This window comes from Equus przewalskii, chromosome 19 (genome assembly GCF_037783145.1).
Source record: "Equus przewalskii isolate Varuska chromosome 19, EquPr2, whole genome shotgun sequence".
NCBI classification, from domain to species: domain Eukaryota; kingdom Metazoa; phylum Chordata; class Mammalia; order Perissodactyla; family Equidae; genus Equus; species Equus przewalskii.
Window position 1 is genome coordinate 22,816,097 of NC_091849.1, and position 20,881 is coordinate 22,836,977.

At 40.1% G+C, this 20,881-nt stretch overlaps 1 protein-coding gene across 8 annotated transcripts in view; it reads right to left on the reverse strand.

The window, feature by feature from the left end:
- The window catches only part of KIAA0319 (KIAA0319 ortholog), a 94,370-nt gene that overhangs the window by 21,577 nt on the left and 51,912 nt on the right, over positions 1-20,881 (reverse strand). For 7 of the 8 annotated variants that reach the window (XM_008513506.2, XM_070584160.1, XM_070584158.1 and 4 more), the window contains 8 exons: positions 18,902-18,999; positions 17,858-17,945; positions 16,760-16,852; positions 15,183-15,315; positions 8,052-8,280; positions 5,224-5,347; positions 3,071-3,203; positions 1,885-2,033 (listed from right to left, as the gene is read on the reverse strand). In XM_008513506.2, coding sequence (XP_008511728.2) covers positions 1,885-2,033; positions 3,071-3,203; positions 5,224-5,347; positions 8,052-8,280; positions 15,183-15,315; positions 16,760-16,852; positions 17,858-17,945; positions 18,902-18,999 — 1,047 coding nt within the window. Of the gene's footprint in view, positions 1-1,884; positions 2,034-3,070; positions 3,204-5,223; positions 5,348-8,047; positions 8,281-15,182; positions 15,316-16,759; positions 16,853-17,857; positions 17,946-18,901; positions 19,000-20,881 lie in introns of all 8 variants that reach the window. The other variant, XM_070584157.1, reaches the window with a different exon arrangement.

Consider the following 20,881-nt stretch of genomic DNA (forward strand, 5'->3'; position numbering starts at 1 on the left):
GACCATAATAAGACACAGCCCCAGTTTGGAGATAAGGCTGTGATGAGGCAAATCATGCTATTTCAGATGAGGATCTAGGACTCAATTTGACCCCTTGCAAAATAGGATGAGGACAGTCAAATGTTGATCCAACGGAGTAATTGACATCACAACGGTCACTAGCCACTTTCATCCTGAGAAAAGACACTAGAGACTGGGGCAGAGACAACTGGTGCCATCACTAACTTTTCCATTTTGTCCACTACACTCCCTTTTTGTGAGTACTCAGAGCAGAGGGAGAATCTGCTGTTAAGTTGGCGTAATTCCATCGTGGATATAAAGAAAAGCTAAAAAGCATAGAAATAGAGCGGCAGTAAATTGAATAAGCCCAAAAATCCTTCTGTAAAAAACAGACCCTATCTAGCTTCCAAACTGCACCGTCTAGACCCTATCCAGCTTCAAAACTGGAACTCAAGACAGCCACTCCCTCTATGCTGTGTCCTCATACTCTGGAACTCCAGTCGTGATGTTCTCCCAGGTCCCTCGCCCAAATACTCCATCGTCACAAATTCGATATGTCCAAATCTGAATTTAAGCCCTCCCATAAATCTACTGCTGCTCTTCTGTTAACTCGAGTTCAGATAATCACACCATCACCCATCCATACACTGAAGTCAAATTCTTGGGGTCACCTTAGACACCACCTTTCTTCCCTCCAGATCTATTAAGTTACTAAGTCCTGAGAATTCAGGCTCTAAAATATCTTTTCAGTCTGTCTTTTTTTCCCCTATTCTCCCTGTGTTGGCCTCAAATGGGGCTCATATCATCACTTCTCCGGCCTATTGCAGTTGCCTTCCAACCATTTTCTCTGCTTTCAGCCTCTCTTCCCATCAATCCATTACCTTTTCAAAAATCCAAATCTTTCAGGTAAAATGACTGATGCTGGCGTTTGCTCTAAAATACTCCAACCAAAACAAATGAAAATACGAACTCATAGTTGAAACAGTATTGGCAAAATGTTGATAACTATTGAAGCTGGGTGATGGGTACATGATGGCCCATTAAGCTATTCTCTCTACTTTTATAATATGGTTGAAATTTTCAACAATAAAACGTTTGAAAAAATCCAAATCTATGTCAATTTGCTGATAAAATTGCTTCAGCCTCTCCCACCTCCCAAGCTCCTCAGCATAACACATGACAGACAACCCTTCATGGCTGAGCTTCTGCCTCAGGTCCAGCTGCTCTCCCCAGTGCACCCATGCTCTTGCCAATCCACAATACTTGAATTTTCCCATCAGCTGTGCTCTTTTAGACCTGTGAGCTTCAACACATCGTAATCCTGCATGCTTTCATTCATTCAAGTAACCAACATTCATGATTGCCATGCGTCTAGCACTGTGCCACATCAGGATACAGAAATGTCTGAAACAAGGTCCCCAAGCAGCTCACAGTCACAGGGAAAACGAAGACAAAGAGACAGACCCAAAGCAGGACAGCACGAGAGTGGACCACAAATTTCACATTAAGAGACAACACGGAACTTGAAAACATCTCTGCTCTTAGATTCCCAAGGAAGAGAGGAAGCAAAGCATAATGGTGTCACTTGGTCATGGATCTTTAATTGCCAATAGTCACAGAAGAAGAGGGAAGCCACTGGAAGATACACTCCACAAACATAAAGGAAACGCTATTTCCTTGCAGAGGGAGATTGGAAAACAGCTAACGTGGATGGAAGAACGGCTTTTCTTGGCCAAGCAGAGTCCTGCATCGGCTATGAATAAGTAAGTAACACCAACATTTCTGAATCATCTTGGCCTGGCTTAGGGTCCTATAAGACTGAAAAGCAGAATGAACCCAGACGCCCTCCACGAGCAGATCCACCACCAAAGCACTACAACTCACCCTTCTTCACAGCCACGGTGAGGGTGGTGGTGCTGCTCAGTCCCTGCTGGTCTTTCACTGTTAAACGGAAGTGGTAGGTACCCACCTGCAGACCAGTTACAGTGGCTACAGCTTTGTCAGCATTTTCCATCTCCACTGCACTGGGGCCTCTATAAAACAGGAAGGTGATTAACAAAAAGCAGGGGGCATGGGATTCTGATCATGGCAGGCATGATATTTGTGTCCTTGTAAATGCTTCTTTTTACAGCTATAATAGAAACCAATTACAGAATTCTAAGATAGCTTTTTATTCATTAATTTTACAGCTATAATATATACCATCTAGAGAATTCTAAGATAACATTAGTTTAGCATAAGTCATAAGGTAAAGCCTATTTCAGACGAAGCCTGCTAAATTCCTAAGAAGAGGATTTTTTTTTTTTTTTTTTGAATTGAGCTGTCGGTAAAATGATCTATCGTTGGAAAACGGAGCCTTAGGAACTACTCCTATTTCTTCTTTGAATAAAATTAGGTTAAATCCTCATCTATCCTTTGGGAGAGGATGGAGGAGGAGGGAATGAGCCAGATAGCCATCTCCTAAGACAGGAATTACAGTGTAGTCATTAAGGTTGTGGGCTTCACAATCAGAAAGACCCAGGTTTGAGTCCCAGCTCTTTCTCTTACTTTCTGGGCAACTATAGACCGGTGATCTCCCTAGTCTCTGCAAGCCTCAACTTCTTTACGTTTAAATGGGAATAGTATTCTTTACCTCTTAATAATTGATATACGAGTCTATGAGATTAAGCATGTAAAGCACAGAAAACTTTAGATAACACAGGTATTCCCTTAAAATCTGCACTTATGTTGTCTACACTCACTGCAGATGGTTTGAGTGAGTGTAGACAAGAGGCCTCATGAGGACCACATCCAGGTTTCCGGCACCTCATGAAGCTCACCTGACACCAAGACTGCTCTGTCCACCTGCCCCAGCTCCACCTCTCTGCACTGCCACTGAACGTCTATGGTGTCCATCCCCACTTGACATATTCTTCAATCAATAGAGCCCTGCTACTTCTAGAAACATGCTTAAGTCCTGACTTTTCAACAAGCCCAAGTTGATGGTTTAATTTAGTCCCTCCAGAGAAGGGGTAACATCAGCATTCAGCCATGGGTGTGAACCCAGCAGCTCGGTAACAAGATGAACTACCTGACATGCTCCCAGTGGTAGAAAACAATGCCGTGGTCATCACTGCTCCGGCTCCCATCCAGGGTAGTGCTCTCCACTGGGAAGACCAGCTCCTTACTGGGGCCAGCCACAGCTACTGGAGGCCTGTTGTTTTCTGGAATTACAGAAATGGTGTGAAAAAGTATTCTCTCCTTGCATTAAGTCTGCCATCCCCTTATTTTTTGATTTAAGCAAATTACTCATTTTCAGGCCGGCAGCTACTAGAGCATGCAGTGTCCTTTGGGAATCCTGGGGTGACACCCTGTGGTCTCCTAGCTGACCCAGGAGTTAAATATTCTAAGTTTGAGACTGGGGTTACAGGCAGCAAAAAATACTGTTCTCCAATATATACAGCTTTGGTTTCTTTAAAAAACCTTGAAAGTCAATTGAGATGTCATCTAGTTTTTATGTCTCACAAGACTCTTCTTTCTGCAACAGAGAGAAGGAAAGGAAAGAAGGATGGGAGAAGAGAGAAAGAAAGAGAAGGAAAGGGAAGAAGGATGGGAGAAGAGAGAAAGAGAAGGGGAGGGGAGAAGGACGGGAGAAGAGAGAAAGAAAGAGAAGGGGGAGGGGAGAAGGATGGGAGAAGTGAAGGAGGAAGGACAGGGGGAGATGAGGAGGGGGCAGGTAGGAAGGCAGGCAGGAAGGAAGTTGACGTCAACGTAAAAAAACCTACTTTGTTAGATAGGGCTCACTTTCTTTTGCCTTTGTAGCCCCAGTGCCGAACACAGTACCTGATAAATAACAAATGCTCAAAACACTTTGGTTAAATGCTGAACAAAAGCAAAAGATATAATATAATAATATTTATAATACAGTGAGTGTAAACAACATAAGTGCAGATTTTAAGGGAATACCTGTATTATATATAATATAATAATATATAATAGTATCACTGATATTACCATTGATATAAATAAGAAAATTTCTGTTAAAAAAAGTCATGTAGTCAAAAACTGAGGCAGCCATTACTCAATGTCTGGAGCAGGTCCCAGCCTCACTGTCCTACTCAGTAAAGCTCAGCGGTTTCCCATTGCCCTTAGGATAAAATATTTTCATGAACATAATTTACAAAGCCAGTGACAGAGAGCCCCTGCCTCTCTCTCCAGATCACCTGTTGTCATTCTGATCCCTGCCCCTCACAATCCCATATCCTCACCTCTTTCTCTCCCTCCAGTCACACTAAATTCCTTTTAGTTCTTTGAACTACCAGGCTCTCTTTCATCCCATGGCCTTCACGCATACTGTTCCCACTGCCTAAAAACTCTTCCTCTTGTCCTTCACTCCCCACCCTTCACCCTCTTTACCTGGCTAACTGCAACTCATGCTTCAACCCTTAGTTCATGTAAGAGCTCTTTGCAGACACCTCAAGCCCAGGTAGGTGCCCTCTCTGTGGGCTCCCCTGGTACCCTGTCCTTCCCCTAGAAAAGCACTGATCATGTGGTTTTATGTGTACTGGCTCATGAGTCCTGTGAGGGCAGAAGCCAAGTCCATCTTCTTTCATTCCATATCCCCAGGGTCTAACTAATAGCACATATTACATATTAGCTGAATAAATCAATGAAAAAACAAATGCACTGTCTCTAAGTTGAGTAGATTCTCAGTTGCCAGGACACTGGACAGTTTCTGGGACTAGCAGGCATCTTCCAGAACAGTTCTAAAGCTAAGACCATTGTCAAGCAAAAGCCTAACTACTCTTAAGGTTATTTAAATCTGGAGGAAAGCAGAGTCCTGGGTTTTCATAAAAACATTAATGGACTTTGAACTGAACTGTAGTCAATTCCCCCACATCTGGCACAGCCATCTGAGTACCAAGCCACACATAACTAGCAGCCTCTTCAGGAATCCTCTGGAGCCCTTCAGCAGAGTGGGACACGGCATAAAAGCTCAAAAGTGACTCTGAGGATGGCTCTCAGTTTGTCTTTCATACCCTGGTTTAGAAACACAGTCAAGACGTGATTCAGAACTGCAAAAGAAAATTGGCTTTATATTAAGATTCAGCTCCTGGAGCCCTGATTTCTCAATAGTTCAGATTTAGAGAATTTGCACCATATTTGGCCTAGCTGAAGCCCAGAAGCCCAGGTGTCATTTCAGCTTTAATCTCTGGGGCCAAATCCCTTTTCCATCTCACCTACCAGGCTGGACAATCACAGTGACCACAGCAGTGGATTGTTGCCTAGAAGAATCTGTCACCATCAGCTGAAACGTATAATCTCCTTCCTGCATTGCAGACAAATGAAGGTATGGTGTCTCTACTCCCTAAGTAATAGCAAAAATGAGAAAGAAAAGAAAAAATATTAAAGAAGCAGAAGTAATTAGTATGACATAATGAAAAACTAACAATTTTACTAAAAATAAAGACCCTGCTTGAAAAAGAAATGTGTGTGCCCCAGGAAATATGATCTAAAGTTCACTGTGTGTCCTCATAGACTATTGAAGGAGTATAAATTAACACAGACTTCTTAGAAAGCAGTCTGGCAACATCCACTCAACTGTTAAATGAGTACACTCTTCAACTCAGCAATTCTTAGTATCTACACTAGAGAAATGCCCATGTGCACAAGGAGGATGTGCACATGGATGCTGACTGAAGCATTGCCTGAAATAGCAAAAAATGAAAACAATCTAAATGTTCATCAACAGAGGAATGGCCAAACCCACCCCAATACACAATGGGATGCTAATTTAAAAGAATAATGTAGATTTATAAATAATAAAATGGAAAGACGTCAAAGACATATTATGAAGCAAAAAAAGAAAGTCACGGAACAATGCAGACAGTGTGATGGATATTGCTACATGCACACATACGCACATATAAACACAAAGAAAAGATTCCAGAAGTACACACATTAAACTGAGAAAAGTGATTATCTCCAACAAGGGGACGTCAAGGTGTATTTAGGGACTTGGGTGAAGTCTAGGTGTATTTTTACTTTATCAGGATTTATTTGAACTTTTTTTTTTACCACAAGAAGCAATTCATGTATTACTCTTATAATCAAAAATAAATTTTTCAATGAGGCATTTTTTCAGTTGAGTATATAATAGCTAACTACTTGTTGCCTCCAGGTTAATACGCTTTCATTTTGTTGCTGCTGTGTTGTAGGTAACATTTCCAATTCTTGCCTATGTTTGAAGTTCATGGCATCATGAAAAGAATTTTTAATTTTAAGTCCTATTATAATTTGTCTACTTTTACAGATCCCCAAATTGTCTAAAGATAAATGTATCCGCATGTATTTTTTAAAGATTTTAATGGAAAAAGAAAACTGATAGGAAATCAATTGTGTTATAACAAGGGGAACTTCTGAAATTTGAAATGCATACTTTTAAGAACTTTTTAAAAAGTGCTTTTACCTACTTTAACTAAATAGAGCACAGCACTTATTTTCTGAAAAGTTCTATAGAGAAAGTATTAGTTCCTATTAGTTGGCTCAAAATTAATACGGTTACATGAATGCTCATGCGCACAATAAAAAGGAACGTTGCAGCAGATGGGAACTGAACAGACTGACACCTTTCACTGAGCACCCCGAAGCAGCCATATGTTTCTGGTTTAAGCGCACAGGCTTCCGTGACCTTCCCCAGTAAGGAGCACAACCTCAGAAGGCGGCCTTGCACAATTTTTAGACTAACGTAAAAGGTCTAGTTTACAGAGCTCATCTTTGTGATGGCCCCAGTTAATCAAAAGCATCAGCCCTTTTGACATCTTGATCAATCAATCACAAGTCAATACCATCGTGACTGTGGATAACCTTAGAGCATCTGCAGCAGATAGGCAAGTGTGGAGAGCAGCAAGGCTAGCCCTGTGGCCCAGCACGAGTGACTTCCTTTGGATACGTGTCAATTAGACATGGATGAAATCTGGAGCACATCTTTGGACACATAACTCTCAATAATTAAGGGAAAGAAAATTTGGAATATTTTTTAACCAAGGAAATACAAAACATCCCCTCTTCCTGTGTTGTATCTAAACCCCTCGGAATCAGAATTATTAATATAGCAGAAGAAAACATAGCCCTTGCCGCAACCCTTAGGCAGGGAGGGACACTACACCTAGAGCTCTTCGAGGACATCTAGAGGACTCACAGCTCTTTCAAGCTCCATAAACACAATGAGGCATTTTTAATTCATCATAATTGTAAAATACTTTTCAGAAACATCAGAAAGTAAAGGAGATAAGTTTTCATGGAATGTCTGATTTCATCATAAATACTAATGAGAAATTTATCTTGGACTGGTGAGATGAAGTTTGAAGGAGAAGAGAAGGGTGGCAATGTAAGGTCCTTTTTTTTTTTCCACTAAACTCTCAAATAATAACATAACTGCAAAAATATCAAGCTGGTTAGCAACAAAAACAAATAGTTCTGGCCATCCCCAAGAGAAGAATAAGCAAACAGCTCACACACACAGCAAATTTCCAAGGTTATTATGTCTTTACACAAATATATTTAACACTTGAACAAATCAAAAGTTGAATACAAAAAGCTCTTAAAAAGAGACCACTGGATACAGAAAAGACAGGACAGAGTTTCTAAAAATAGGAGAAACAAAATAAGGAAGAATTTTCTGATAATGAGGTTTAGATTAGATTATTTCTAAGGTTTCTCCTAACACTAAAATAATATTTCTGTAACAATGTTGGGTCAGAGTTTTCCCAAACTAACCTCAAGGCTAAGTTGTCAACACAGGACCCACTTAGCTACTACTCTGTGCTTAGACAGAGTGGGTGAGGGGCAGTGATGTCAACTGGAAGATTGTGAGTTTAGGAGCTCTTCTAACAATTGTGATATATCAGGCAACTTTATAAAACATATTTTCTGAATTCAACTATCCCCCACCAATTAATACTTGATAGATAGATAGATGTGTGGATAGATGGATGGATGGACAGATGGATGGAAGGAGAGACAGGCAGATAGACAGAGACAAAAGTCCGAAGGCAGGATGGAGAACTTGCCTGCATGGCCACCTCTTTGCTCTCACTCCCGGGGCCCAGGGACCACTCATAGAGGACAATCTGGTGATCATCACTGCTCTGGTTTCCATTCAGAGTGATGGAGTTTTGGGGCAAAGTTATGGTCTGATTTGGTCCCGCATTGGCAACTGGTGGATGGTCCACAGCACTGTTGACTATTAGGGCTGCAATTGTGGAGTTACTGGCTCCATCTGAGTCTGTAACAGTCAATCTACAAAAAGGAGAGGAAGGCATTACTCTGCAAAAACATGCCAAATCTTAGGACAGGTGGTCAATTTGCCTTAAGTCTGCCCACATTTCTCAGAACAATTTAGAACAGGTGTAAAGAGAAATTTGGGTAGGAAGCTGAGAAAAGAACAGAGACCTGAGGATATTATTTTTATTTGTTGCTGTTGGTTTATTTGTTTTTAGCTAGCAATATAGTCACATGATAGAGTTTTATCTTTTTTTTAAATTTTTTTTTTTTTGAGGAAGATTAGCCCTGAGCTAACTACTGCCAGTCCTCCTCTTTTTGCTGAGGAAGACTGGCCCTGAGCTAACATCCGTGCCCATCTTCCTCTACTTTATACGTGGGACGCCTACCACAGCATGGTATGCCAAACAGTGCCATGTCCGCACCTGGGATCCAAACCGGCGAACCCCAGGCCGCCGAGAAGCGGAATGTGGGAACTTAACCACTGCGCCACCGGGCCAGCCCTAGAGTTTTACCTTATATGAGTCTCTGATGAGTCTTTGAGATGGTGGGTGAAGAAACCATCCTCAGCCAACACAGAAGCCTCCCTCTAATAGCTGAGACTAAGAACGTATCAGGTTTAAGTCCTGCCCTCAGGTCTGAGCATGTAGAGACAGTAAATCACTCACGAATTTTCAGCAACAAAGCCTTTCAATTTTTTTATTCTTTTCTAGAGGACTTACTGTAATTATGTTTTCAGGATACTCCTTGCAAAGCAATTTTAGGATTAAGCACTTTCAAATACAAATGATACTCAACCTCCACAAATAAACAACAAAGAGAAGTGCATTGACCCTCCCACAGTAAACTCATTCCTGATGTGGTAATTGGATCGGTGACATAAGATCACTTCCAGGGTAAAGATGTTAGTTCGGAGCAGTGACGAATGCTAGCCAGGTGTAAATAGGAATATGAGAATGAAGCTACAGAAAGATCACAGGCCTTATTTGCAGGTGAGGTACGCAGACAGAGGGCCCATGTATTCCGAGCTTCCTTTCACACTATCCCACATACTCTGCACCACCAAGATACAAACTCCAGTCCTGGCTCTGACAGCAAACCAAACACCTAAGGTCCTTCCTCCTCAACCAGGCTGATCAGGACAGATTCTGGGCCCGTTAAGGGAATTTCTTCCTGGTAAAATGCGGATAGCAGCAGTAATCTGCCTCAACCAGCCAATGAAGAGTAATTAAATAAAAATGAATCAAAAGCACCTTATAAAGTGGCATTTCACTATATATAAATTTTACCCGAATAAATAAGTAAAGTGCTATAAAGAGACTTTTAATAACTTTTCTGAAATCCCCTGAGGTCTTTATACCATAAAGTTCCAACCAGTGGATTTAGCAAACCCTCAGATAAAAAGTAGACAATAATTTGCCAACACGTATCAAACTCCTTAAAATATACAGGCCTCTGACCCAGAAATTTTACTTGTACTCCAAAATTTAACTATAAGGATGTTCACCCAGACATTGAATAATGGGGCTGAATTAAGAAACTATGATGTACCAGCACAGCATTAAACATGATGCTGCAGAATATTTAATGACATGGATATTCACGATAAATGGGGAATCCAAAAACAGACCCACACATCTAGGAAAACTAGATATAGGAGAGATGTGGCCTTGTAGAAGGAAAGGATAGATTAGACAATAAATAGTACTGGGACAATTGGCTGATTATCCACATGGGGAAAAAACTTGGATCTAACCATGGAAGGTATACAATTAATTCTAATTTAAATGTGAAAGACAAAATTTTTAAAATTATAGAAGGTAGCCTGCAAAAAGTCCTATACCTTTTGATCCAAGTAAGAAAAAAAATGTTTTACGTTTATGTATGTATAGAAAAAGCACCATAAACATAAATACCATACTGTTAAGGGTGTTTATTTTTAGGTAGTGGAATTATGGGAGGTATTTAATTTCCTTCGTTATGCTTACATATATTCTGTTTTTATTTTTATGGCAAACATGCGTTATTCTTATTATAAGAAGAAAATATTATTCTTTTAACTCCTACATTGTCACTTGTCTCTTGAAACCTGTATTTCTTCTGGATCAAGCTGTGACAGTCAAGGTGGTAAACTAAAAACAAACACACGAATACCTCACCAAAGAAGATATACTAATGGCAGGTAAGCACATGAAAAGATGCTCCACATCATGTGTCATCAAGCAAACGGAAATTAAAACAACAATGAGATACCACCACGCACCTATTAAAATGGCCAGAATCTGAAACACCAAATGCTGACAAGGATGTGGAGCAACAGGAGCTCTCATTCATTACTGATAGGAATTCAAAATGGTACAGCCACTTTGGAAGATAGTTTTGCAGTTTCTTACAAAACTAAACGCACTCACCATACTATCCAGCAACCATGCTCTTCGGTATTTACCGAAAGGGGATGGAAACTTATGTCGACACCAAAATCTGCACGTGAATGTTTATGGCAGCTTTATTCACAATTGCCAAAACTTGGAAGCAACCAAGATGTCCTTCAGTGAATGGATAAATAAACTGTGGGACATCCGGACAATGGAATATTACTCAGAGCTCAAAAGAAATGAGCTATCAAGCCTGAAAAGACATGGAGGAACCTTAATCGCACATTGCTAAGCGAAAGAAGTCAATCTGAAAGGCTACATACTGTATGATTCCAACTATCTGATACTCTGGAAAAGGCAAAACTATGGAGACAGTAAAAAGATCAGTGGTCGCCAGGGGTTGTGGGAGAGGGAGGGATGAACAGGCAGAGCAGAGAGGATTTTTAGGGCAGTGAAAATATGTATGAAATTATATGTACGATATTATAATGATAGACATCTATCATTATACATCTGTCCAAGCTCATAGGATGTACAACACCAAGAATGAACCCTAAGGACTTTGGATAATTATGATGTCTCAATATAGGTTCATCCTTGGTTTAAAAAAATGTACCATTCTGGTGAGTGATGTTGATAATGGGGAGGCTATGCATGTGTGGAAGCAAGGGGCATTAGGAGATCTCTGCATCTTCCTCTAAATTTTGTTGTAAACATAAAACTGCTCCAAAAAAACAAAGTCTTAAAAACCAAATAAACACACACGAGCACTGGATGCTCCATGTGGCTGTTCATTCTGCCTCCACAGAGCCTATAGATTCTCAGGGATCCACTCTTAATAATAAAACAAGCTTGCAGAGCTAGGTAAATTTCTTCTTTTTAATTGTGGTAAAGTACAGATAACATAAAACTCACCATTTAAACTTAAACTTAAAAAGTGTACAATTCAGTGGCATTAGGATATTCTCATTGTTGTGCAACCACCATGGCTGCCCATCTCCAGAATTTTTCATCAACCCAAATCGAAACTGTACCCATTAAACACTACCTTCCCATTTCTCCCCTCCCTCCACCCCATGGCAACCACTATTCTGCTTTTTATCTCTATGAATTTGGCTACCATAGGTACCTCATATAAGTGGAATCATATTATGTTTGTCCTTTTGTGAGTGGTTTCATTCACTTAACCTAATGTCTTCAAGGTTCATCCATGTTGTAGTATGTGTCCGAATTTCATTTTTTAAGGCTGAATAATATTCCATTGTATGTATATATCACATTCATCCGTTGATGGACATTTGGGTTGTTTCACCTTTTGGCTGTTATGATTAATGCTGCTATGAATATTGGTGTATGCTCTAGACTGAATGTTTGTGTTGTCCTAAAACTCATATGGTGAAACCTAATCCCTAGTGGTTGGTATTTGGAAGTGGACCCTTCGGGAGGTGATTAGGTCTTGAGGGCAGAGCCTTCCTGAATGGGATTAGTGCCCTTATAAAAGAGACCTCAGAGGGATCCCTCACCCCATCCACCATGTGAGAAGATGGCTGTCTATAAACCAGGAAGTGGGCCTTCATCAGACACCAAATCTGCCAGTACCTTGACCTTGGACTGCCCAGCCTCCAGAACTATGGGAAATAAATTCTGTCATTTATAAGCCAATTTAAGTTGTTATAGTAGCCTGAATGGACTAAGACAGTGTAAAAGTATCTGTTCGAGTCCCTGCTGTCGATTCTTTCGGGTAGATACCTAGAAGTGGGATGTAGACACGTTAACTCTAATTCTATGTTTAACTTTTTGAGGACTTGCCAAACTTTTCTACAGCAGCTGCACCATTTTACATTCTACCAGCAATGCGCAAAGGTTCCTATTTCTCCATATCCTCACACACATTTGTTATTTTCCACTTTTTAAATAATAGCCATCCTAATAGGGTAAATTGCTTCTTACCGCTGAGATTTCAAATAAACCAAAACAGAAGTTGTTACAACCTGAGTAAAATCTAAAGCGCTCTAGAGCACCTCCATGGATTTTTTAGTCGAAGATGAATCCAGTCAGATGCTGGAGAGTTTCTTAACCTGGCCAGACTGCAGAGGATTCATAAATACATATATATGGGCTCCTTCTCTGAAATCATCAGCTTCTTAAAGGGGTATTTGAGACTTAAAATTATTGAAAGCCAAAATGTATGGGACACAGCTAAGCAGTACTTAAAGGAAAATAACAACTTTAAAAACTTTATAAGTTTTTAAGGAAGATCTAATATGAAAGACCCAAGATTCTACTCTAAGAAGTTAGAAGAAGAAGTGCAAAGTAAATCAAAAGTAAATAGAAGTAAAGAGATAATAAAGATAAGAGCAGAAATCAACAAAATTAGAACACAAACAAATTAATACAGCTTTAGTTAGGGGTTCTTTGAAAAGATAAGCAAAATTAACAAACCCCTTAATTAGACGGATCAAGAGAAAAAGAGAACACAAACTACCAATATGGGAAATGAAAAAGGGGTTATCACCATAGATCCTACTCGCATGAAAGCAAAATATAAAAATACTATGAACAACTTTATGCCAACAAATTTGACAATTTAGATGGATTAGACAAATTTCTTGAAAAATACAACTTACCAAAAACTGATGCAAGAAAAAAACCAGAAATCTAAATAGCCTTACATCTACTAAAGAAATTTAATTTGTTATCAAAAAATTTCCTTAAAAGAAAACTCCAGACCCAGATGATTTTACTGGTGAATTCTATCAAACATTCACTGAAGAAATACCACCAGTTGTTCACAAATGTTTCAGAAGATAGAGAAGGATGGATCACTGGCCAACTTGTTTTATGAGGCCCTTACACCAAAACTTGAAAAAGGCATTGCAAAAAAGAAGAGAAAGGCATAGATTAATATCTTTCGTGAAGATAGACACAAAAATCCTTACCAAAATATTAGCAAGTTGAATCCAATGCTATATAAAAAGGATATAATGACCAAATAGGGTTTATCCCATGAATGCAAGGTTGATTTGACATTCAAAAATCTCACAATACTTAAAAATAACTCAAAACATCTCTTAGATCTAAACCTAGAACTATAAACCTTATAGAAAAAAACATAGGAAAAAAATCTTTGCAATATTGGGATAGACAAAGGTTACTTAGATAGAACACAAGAAGCATGAAACAGAAAAAAAAACTGATAAATTACACAGTAAAAATTTTAAACTTTTGCTCTTTGAAAGACACCATTAAGAAAACAAAAAGTCATACCGGGAAAAAATATCCATGGCACACATATAAAATGAAGGGCTTGTTTCAGAATGTATAAAGACTCTTACAACTAAATAAGACAAACAACTGCAATTTTTAAAATACAAAAAAAGATCTGAACAGATATTTCACAAAAGAAGTTATATGATGGGTAATAAGCACCCGAAAATACGCTTAATATCATTGGCCATCAGGAAAACACAAAGTAAAACCATAAGAAGATACCACCCCCCAATTATTTAGATAAAATTCAAAAGACTGACCACACCAAGCATTGGTGAGAATGTAGAGCTCTCATACACTACGAGTGGGAACGCAAAATGGTACACTCACTTTGGGAAAGAGTTTGGCAATTTCTTAAAATGTTAAACATAAACTTAACATAGGACCTAGCCTTTCCACTCTTGGATATTTACCCCAGAAAGATGAAAATATTTGTCCATACAAAGACTTGTACACAAATCTTCGTGGCAGCTTTATTTGTAACAGCTCAAAGCTGTAAACAATCCAAATGTCCAGACTAGCTGAAAGGATAAATAAATTGTGCTACATCCATACATTGGAATAGTACACAGCAATCAAAGGGAACAAACTATTGATACAGACAACAACATGATGAATCTCAAAATCATTTACTGAATGAAAGAAGCCAGGCAAAAGGTTTACATACTGCATTATTCCATTTATATAAACTTCTAGAAAGTATAAAATAATTTAAAGCAACAGAAAGCAGGTCAGTGTTTGCCCAAGGACAAGAGTGGAGGGAGAGATGGATTGCAAAGGGGCATAAGGAAAGTTTTGGGGATGATGGAAATGTTTATTATCTTGATTGTGATGATGGTCTCACAGGCGTATACATATGTCAAAACTCATCAAATTTTATACCTTAAATATGTGCAGTTTAATAGACTTCACTTATACCTTAAAAAGTTGTAAGAAAAAGATAAGAAACAGACAAATCATACAATTCTGACTCACTTTGACTCTGAAGATACAAACTTTCTTTCACATAAATCAACACAAAAAGATGCCATCCCCATCCTACTCCTGACAACCAAAACCAGATGCTTCCAATCAGCAGGCACTCATAATTCATATGGGTTGATTAATTGATATCAGAGTCTAAAGTGGCTGCCAACCAAAACTCCTCAGAAAACCAGACCTTCGTTGCCTCTTGACCAAAATGAAAAGAAGCACCATGTTTTATAGGCATCAATTTAACGAGAGAGTCAAAATGTACGTACTGGGAAGCACAATAAAGGTGGGGAACCCACTTGCCTGAAAGAATAGTTTCCAGGAACAAGGTTAGACAAACGTAAGACGGGAGAATCAGCGGACATCTTCTCTTCTCCCAGGGGCCCGTTCATTTCCTCCCAGTGGTAACTCACTATGTTAGTATCATCTGTACTTTCTAGAAAGATTAAACAATAAAGGAAAACTAGAATGAAATGCGAGAATATTAAAACATAAATTTTGTACTTTATATTATTACATGTTTAAATGTTTTTATGTGAAATTATATAATTGCTTAGATTTCAAGGGATATGTATTATGTGTCAGAAGGAAGATTTCTTCCCCTCCCTAAATTATCATCACTATTTTTCTCCTGGATTTCCACCAGATTTGAGTGAGGTTGTTCCCACTCAGTTGTGAATTTAAAAAGCACAGTGACAGGTGCTACTGCATTTTTTAAAACAGGAGTCAACCAAGTGTAGCACGGTGAAATACTACTTCTACTCACTCAGCTACAGCACCTGACACCCTACTGATAATTTTAAATAGGTCTCTGTACTGACAGATTCATAAAGACCTAAGAGATGCTCATATATAATTTATAAAATGCCTTTGACTACCCTAATCATTAAGATGTAAAGCGAGAGAAACTTCCCTTTCTACTTTAAAAGAGAGCCAACAAATGTGCCATACAGAATCATAGAAATTTAGATCTGAAGGGAGCCATTTTCTTCTAATTCATTTAAGGAAAGAATAAGTTCATGTGACAGATTAACAAGCCTGAACAGTTTCCTGTACCCAAGCCAAACTGAATTAGAGAAACAAAATGTTATGCATTTTCTCTTATAAATATTTTCCTTTTTTTGCTTTATTTTCATGTTGTTAAGGGGGAAATGTGGACATGTATATTCAAATAGATGCAAGTGATCATGTCAGTGCGATTTCTGTATATTTGCAGACTTGCAGAATGGGGCAGCATTCGTGGCTGACAAATATTCTCCTCCCAACAATCAAGGCAACTGTTCTTCACTCCACAGGATGTGGTATTAGCTTTGTGCATAAATGCAAATACTGGTGACTTTGATATTATTGAACATATTTTTGTCATGTATTGTCATATATCTATATAAATATTAATATATTGTCAAATATAGGATATGTTTTCAGTCTATTCTCATTTGCACGGATATCTGTAGTTACAACTGGGGTCCTATCCACATAAACTCAAATAGAAGGAATGAATGCTGAATTAAATTAACAAAACACTACCCACCCTCACTGAAGGCGACCCTTCTAATATTTGTGAAAGGTGATTTTCCAACTGCTCATCATATATACTACAGCAAAAGGAGAATCTTTAATAATGGCTTTAATTCCAAATCAAGTAACTAGGCCCTAAAGAACTGTTCACAGATAAATGAGACATAACTGAAGGGAAAGTGAGCACAGGCCGGAGAAGTTGTGATGAAGGAAGTGAAAAACTTGAAGACAGCAGACTAAAGAGGGAGACGGTCCTCTATCAGCGTATTAGTCCATAAGTCCTCCCGGCCGGGATAGACAGCGCCCATTAAATCTCACAGTATATAGGGCAAAAAACCCCTACAGTATCACAGGATACACACGGCTGCCATCGATGAGGGCTGACGTCAAAGGTAGAGTGAGCTCTTGTATCTGGGGAGACACAACTGCTATGGGTGGCAGGTTGACTCTTCTGGCTGTGTGACAGGAAAAAAGGACACTGACTGAGGTCACGTTATGTATATGCATATCATTACCCAAAGAAAATCATGTGCTTTAAAAAACTGATTATAAACATCCTGTCAAGGAGGTGTTTATCCTACAGGCCTCAACTGTGGAGAATACTTTTTAAAGTTCTGGAACCGATCTATAAATTGTAGGAGCTTGTCTGCATGTTTACATTTGTACATCAGCCCAGGCTCGGTGATCACATATAATAATAACCAAGGGGTTAGTCATAGAATTTGAGTAGTAATTGCAGAAAAGGAGCAATGGGATACAGTTCCAGCTCCTACGATGAAGTGGATCTTGAATCTCTGACGGAAGGCCCTCACCACTGCCGCCACACTTCAGCTATAGTTAATCAGGCAGAATGTGCCAGAGGCAGAGCTGTCGGCCCCACTGGTGGGCTGGGAGGTGAAGCTGGCACAGAGGTGGCTCACCTCAGTTGTGCAGGTTGTGCCTGCAGCATAGTCTGAGGCCAGCCTATGTGACACTCCCTGAGCCAGGACTGTGTCACCCCGACAAAGGGCCACCTGTTTCTAATTCACACACAGGCAGTGACTTATGTGCCAGCAGTGGCCTGAAAGGCCCAGTGGGCTTGAAAGCCGATGGCACACATTTTCCCTCACCCCTTGGTTGCTCCATTGAATGTGTTTGACATGCTCCTTCACCTAAGGTAAAGCTGAGTCATGGGGGACAGAGGTAGAGAAAGGCATAGAGTAAATGTCAGCAGGGAAGGCTAAGGGACAATTTGCCACCATTCTGAATCAGCAAGCAATAACCTTGTATGTAAGCTTCAACAGCAGTGTCAAGTGAGTACTAAGACTTATACAGAAAGTAGAAAGAAAACAAACAACATCCTTGCATGCTTTCTCTATAATAGACGATTGCAAAATACAAAATATATTACCATGTCATTCAGGCACTGAAAAATTAAGATAACCTGTACAACAGGAGGCCGTTCTCTTATACAGGCTTACCTGGCTTAACAGTGACATTTACAAATCCTTCTCCAAAGGCATTGTCACTAGAAACCGCTACTTTGAAGGCATAAAATCCTACTGACAACTGCAACACAAAGAAAGGTTACACAGGTAAACACGCAAAAGATTGGATGGGTCCATTGCCTAGAAAGCCTAAAACATCCCAGAAGCCATTCTCCTAACGTCAGCACAGAGAAGGGGCTCAGGAGAAAGTCTCACGTGGATCTGTGGAGACCCTGCCACCTGTCTGAAGCCTGTGCTCTGGAACACTGAAGATCACCCAGAAAGGCCTTTAGCTTAGTTACAGATGTTCGTGGGCCTTCCAGAGGCATGAGGGAGATGGGCCAGCCAAGGGCAGCAGTTCTTGTGTGTATGGGAATCATGCATCTTCAGCTACTACCTGAAGCTCTGGTGAGCCTGCTGTCTGCAGTCTGGGTCTGGGTGCCACACTTTGAGAAACAGTGCTCAAAGACTTGCAGGTGATGCAAACTTGTGCTGCACCATTACCTCGACAGTCTCAGGAATGAAGACAACCTAATCACCTAGTAGGAAACCAGACCTCTAGTAGCTAACTAAGTTAGCTTATTTATCTTCATGGCCCAGGAAGAAGGTATGTTTCTTCTCATGAGGTGCTTACATCTTGGAGCAATATTTGATACTCAAAACATTTATGAACTGGAATGGAATTATTGACAACTCTAGAACTGTGCCTAATTGAGAAGCAGAGATAACCCAGAAGGTCTCTAACACTGCAAAGAGTGCAAGAGCTAGAAAACTGAATTTCAACCTCACCACAGAGACCCCTGGACAGCCAGCCTCTTTTCCCGCAGCTGATATGCCAAGTAACTCAAATAAAGAAAAGCTATTTGAAAGCCCCCTTATTTAACCATCTGCCTGTCTACCTATATGGTTGAAACTTGATTCATTTATATCCTTCTTTTGATCTTAACCATGAGACAGACTCCCGGGTTCACCAGCTAAGAAGGAGTTAACTGAATTCTATGGTATGCTGTCAAATACAACCCACCTCTGGTTACTTACTTGAGAGAGATTAAGAGTTTGAGCGTGTCTTTCTTTTATTTCATCTTGGTAGTCTACAGGGTGGCTTATTAAACTCCATTCATAGTTGTAGGTTGTTTCTGAGAGTGAAAAAGAAATATGAGTAGTTATAAATTCTGAGAGGTCACGATATATAATCTGCGCAGAGGGAAGCAGCTGACAGCCTTCAATCCACCAGTAGAGATTAATTTGAGTATACCGAACTCAACTTTCAACTATCATCCAAGTAAGGAATAACAAGGTTTCTATCTCTTTTTAATCTAAAATTTCTTTTTTATTACAAGAACATACAACTTACAGAAAATTTAGAAAATATGGAAAGCAAAAAAAAAAAAAAAAAGATCTCCCTAATCTCACTGTTGGCATTTGATGACTTTCCTTCCAGAGTGCTGTATCTGACTAGACGTAAAGTTGTTTGGGCTTTTTTTGTTTTGTTTTTAGGAGGACTAAAGCTTAATACTGACTCTACTCATAGTTGGCCAAAGATTTTTCACAGGTTACCATGGCCTGGAACTGGAGTAAGTCATTGTTGCTTAAAGTCGATCTTTAGTACAATTAGAATGGAGGCAAACAGAAAGGGAGAGCAGGTCTGGCCTGTGAAGTCCCCAGTCTGAGACCAGTTAGATTCTCCTGTTCTGCACTCCACCCTCTTGAAGCCCCATATAAAGTGCTACAAACAGAGGACCACAGTAAGACCTCGTGTGAAAAGTCTGAAGAGCCAGGCTTGCCCATCTGACAAAATTTGTGAACAATGGCATTTCTCATTTAGACCCATGAAGTCCCCACTCCTTGAAAGGCGCACATAGTAGGTACACATTTGCTAGAGTGCCAGCATGTGTATCGCTGTGAGGTGTGCAGAGCAGGGTCATAGAATGTGATTCTATTGACTAAGAAAGCTAAAATGTTTTCCTGATCAAATGTATCTTTATATTAAAATTTACAGTGTACTTTCTAAGGCTGAGGAGAGAGACTGAAAATTCTCTAGAGGAATTTCATCAACTTTGCCCCAGATGCCCATCTTTCTCCATTGTTTTCTTAAGAGTTGGGAGACTGTCATTCTCGTTTCCAGCTGGGTAAAGATTTTACGCAGATTTTTAGACGGTATGGTGTCTCTGAGGTAAAAGCTTACCCCATCCCAGTTTTCAGCCATAGACACTGTGGAGATGGGTGGGCCTGGGCCCTATTTCACAACTTTGAATCAACAAAAATATTGTCTTTGGGTCATTCCTCCCCCAGGTTACCTCTTCCTTGGGTAGTGTTGAGGGTAGGCTTACTCAAGTCTCCTGGTTCAGGTCCCCATCTGTCCCCACCGGGAGAGATTGGTGACCTCTCCAAGCCTCAGTGGCTCATTGGTAAAATGGGGAGATGATTGGGTTGTTGCAAGGATCCATATTAATGAATGAACTCCATACTAATTCATGCAAAGTGCCAAGCACAGCCCAGCGCAGAGTAAACCCTAAATGAATGTCACAGTGAGAAGCTGACAGAGAGCACACAGCCAGTGTCTGAGGTCAGGTCCAGCCATAAACTTTAAAAACAGGAACCTTCCTAATTTTCTTTCGTGGATTCTCCGGCCGAGCTTGTCTTCCCTGCTCCTGATCGGGGAGGGTTTCCTCCGGCCAACTGGTAGCCCCGGTATCGGGTTCCGGTGATGACACATGTTTTCATTTCGTTAACGCATTTTGTTTAGTTTACAATTTTGTAGTTCTGCTGGGCAGTTCTTCGGAGCTGGGCCAGCAGTTCATCCCTGTGGCCCGTTGGTGGGTAGGCTGGAGCTCTCACTCGCAGCGGGCTGGATGGCAGACAGGCGGGTGCAAGGCTGGCCCTCACATCCCCCAGCAGACAGCCCAGGCTTCATGACCACGACTTTTAACATAGTATAAAACACCGTACTCTTTCTCCTTTTAATAAAGGGCAAGGAGATTTCAATTCATTTCCTCTGTTGTAGGGGTTTATTTAAGG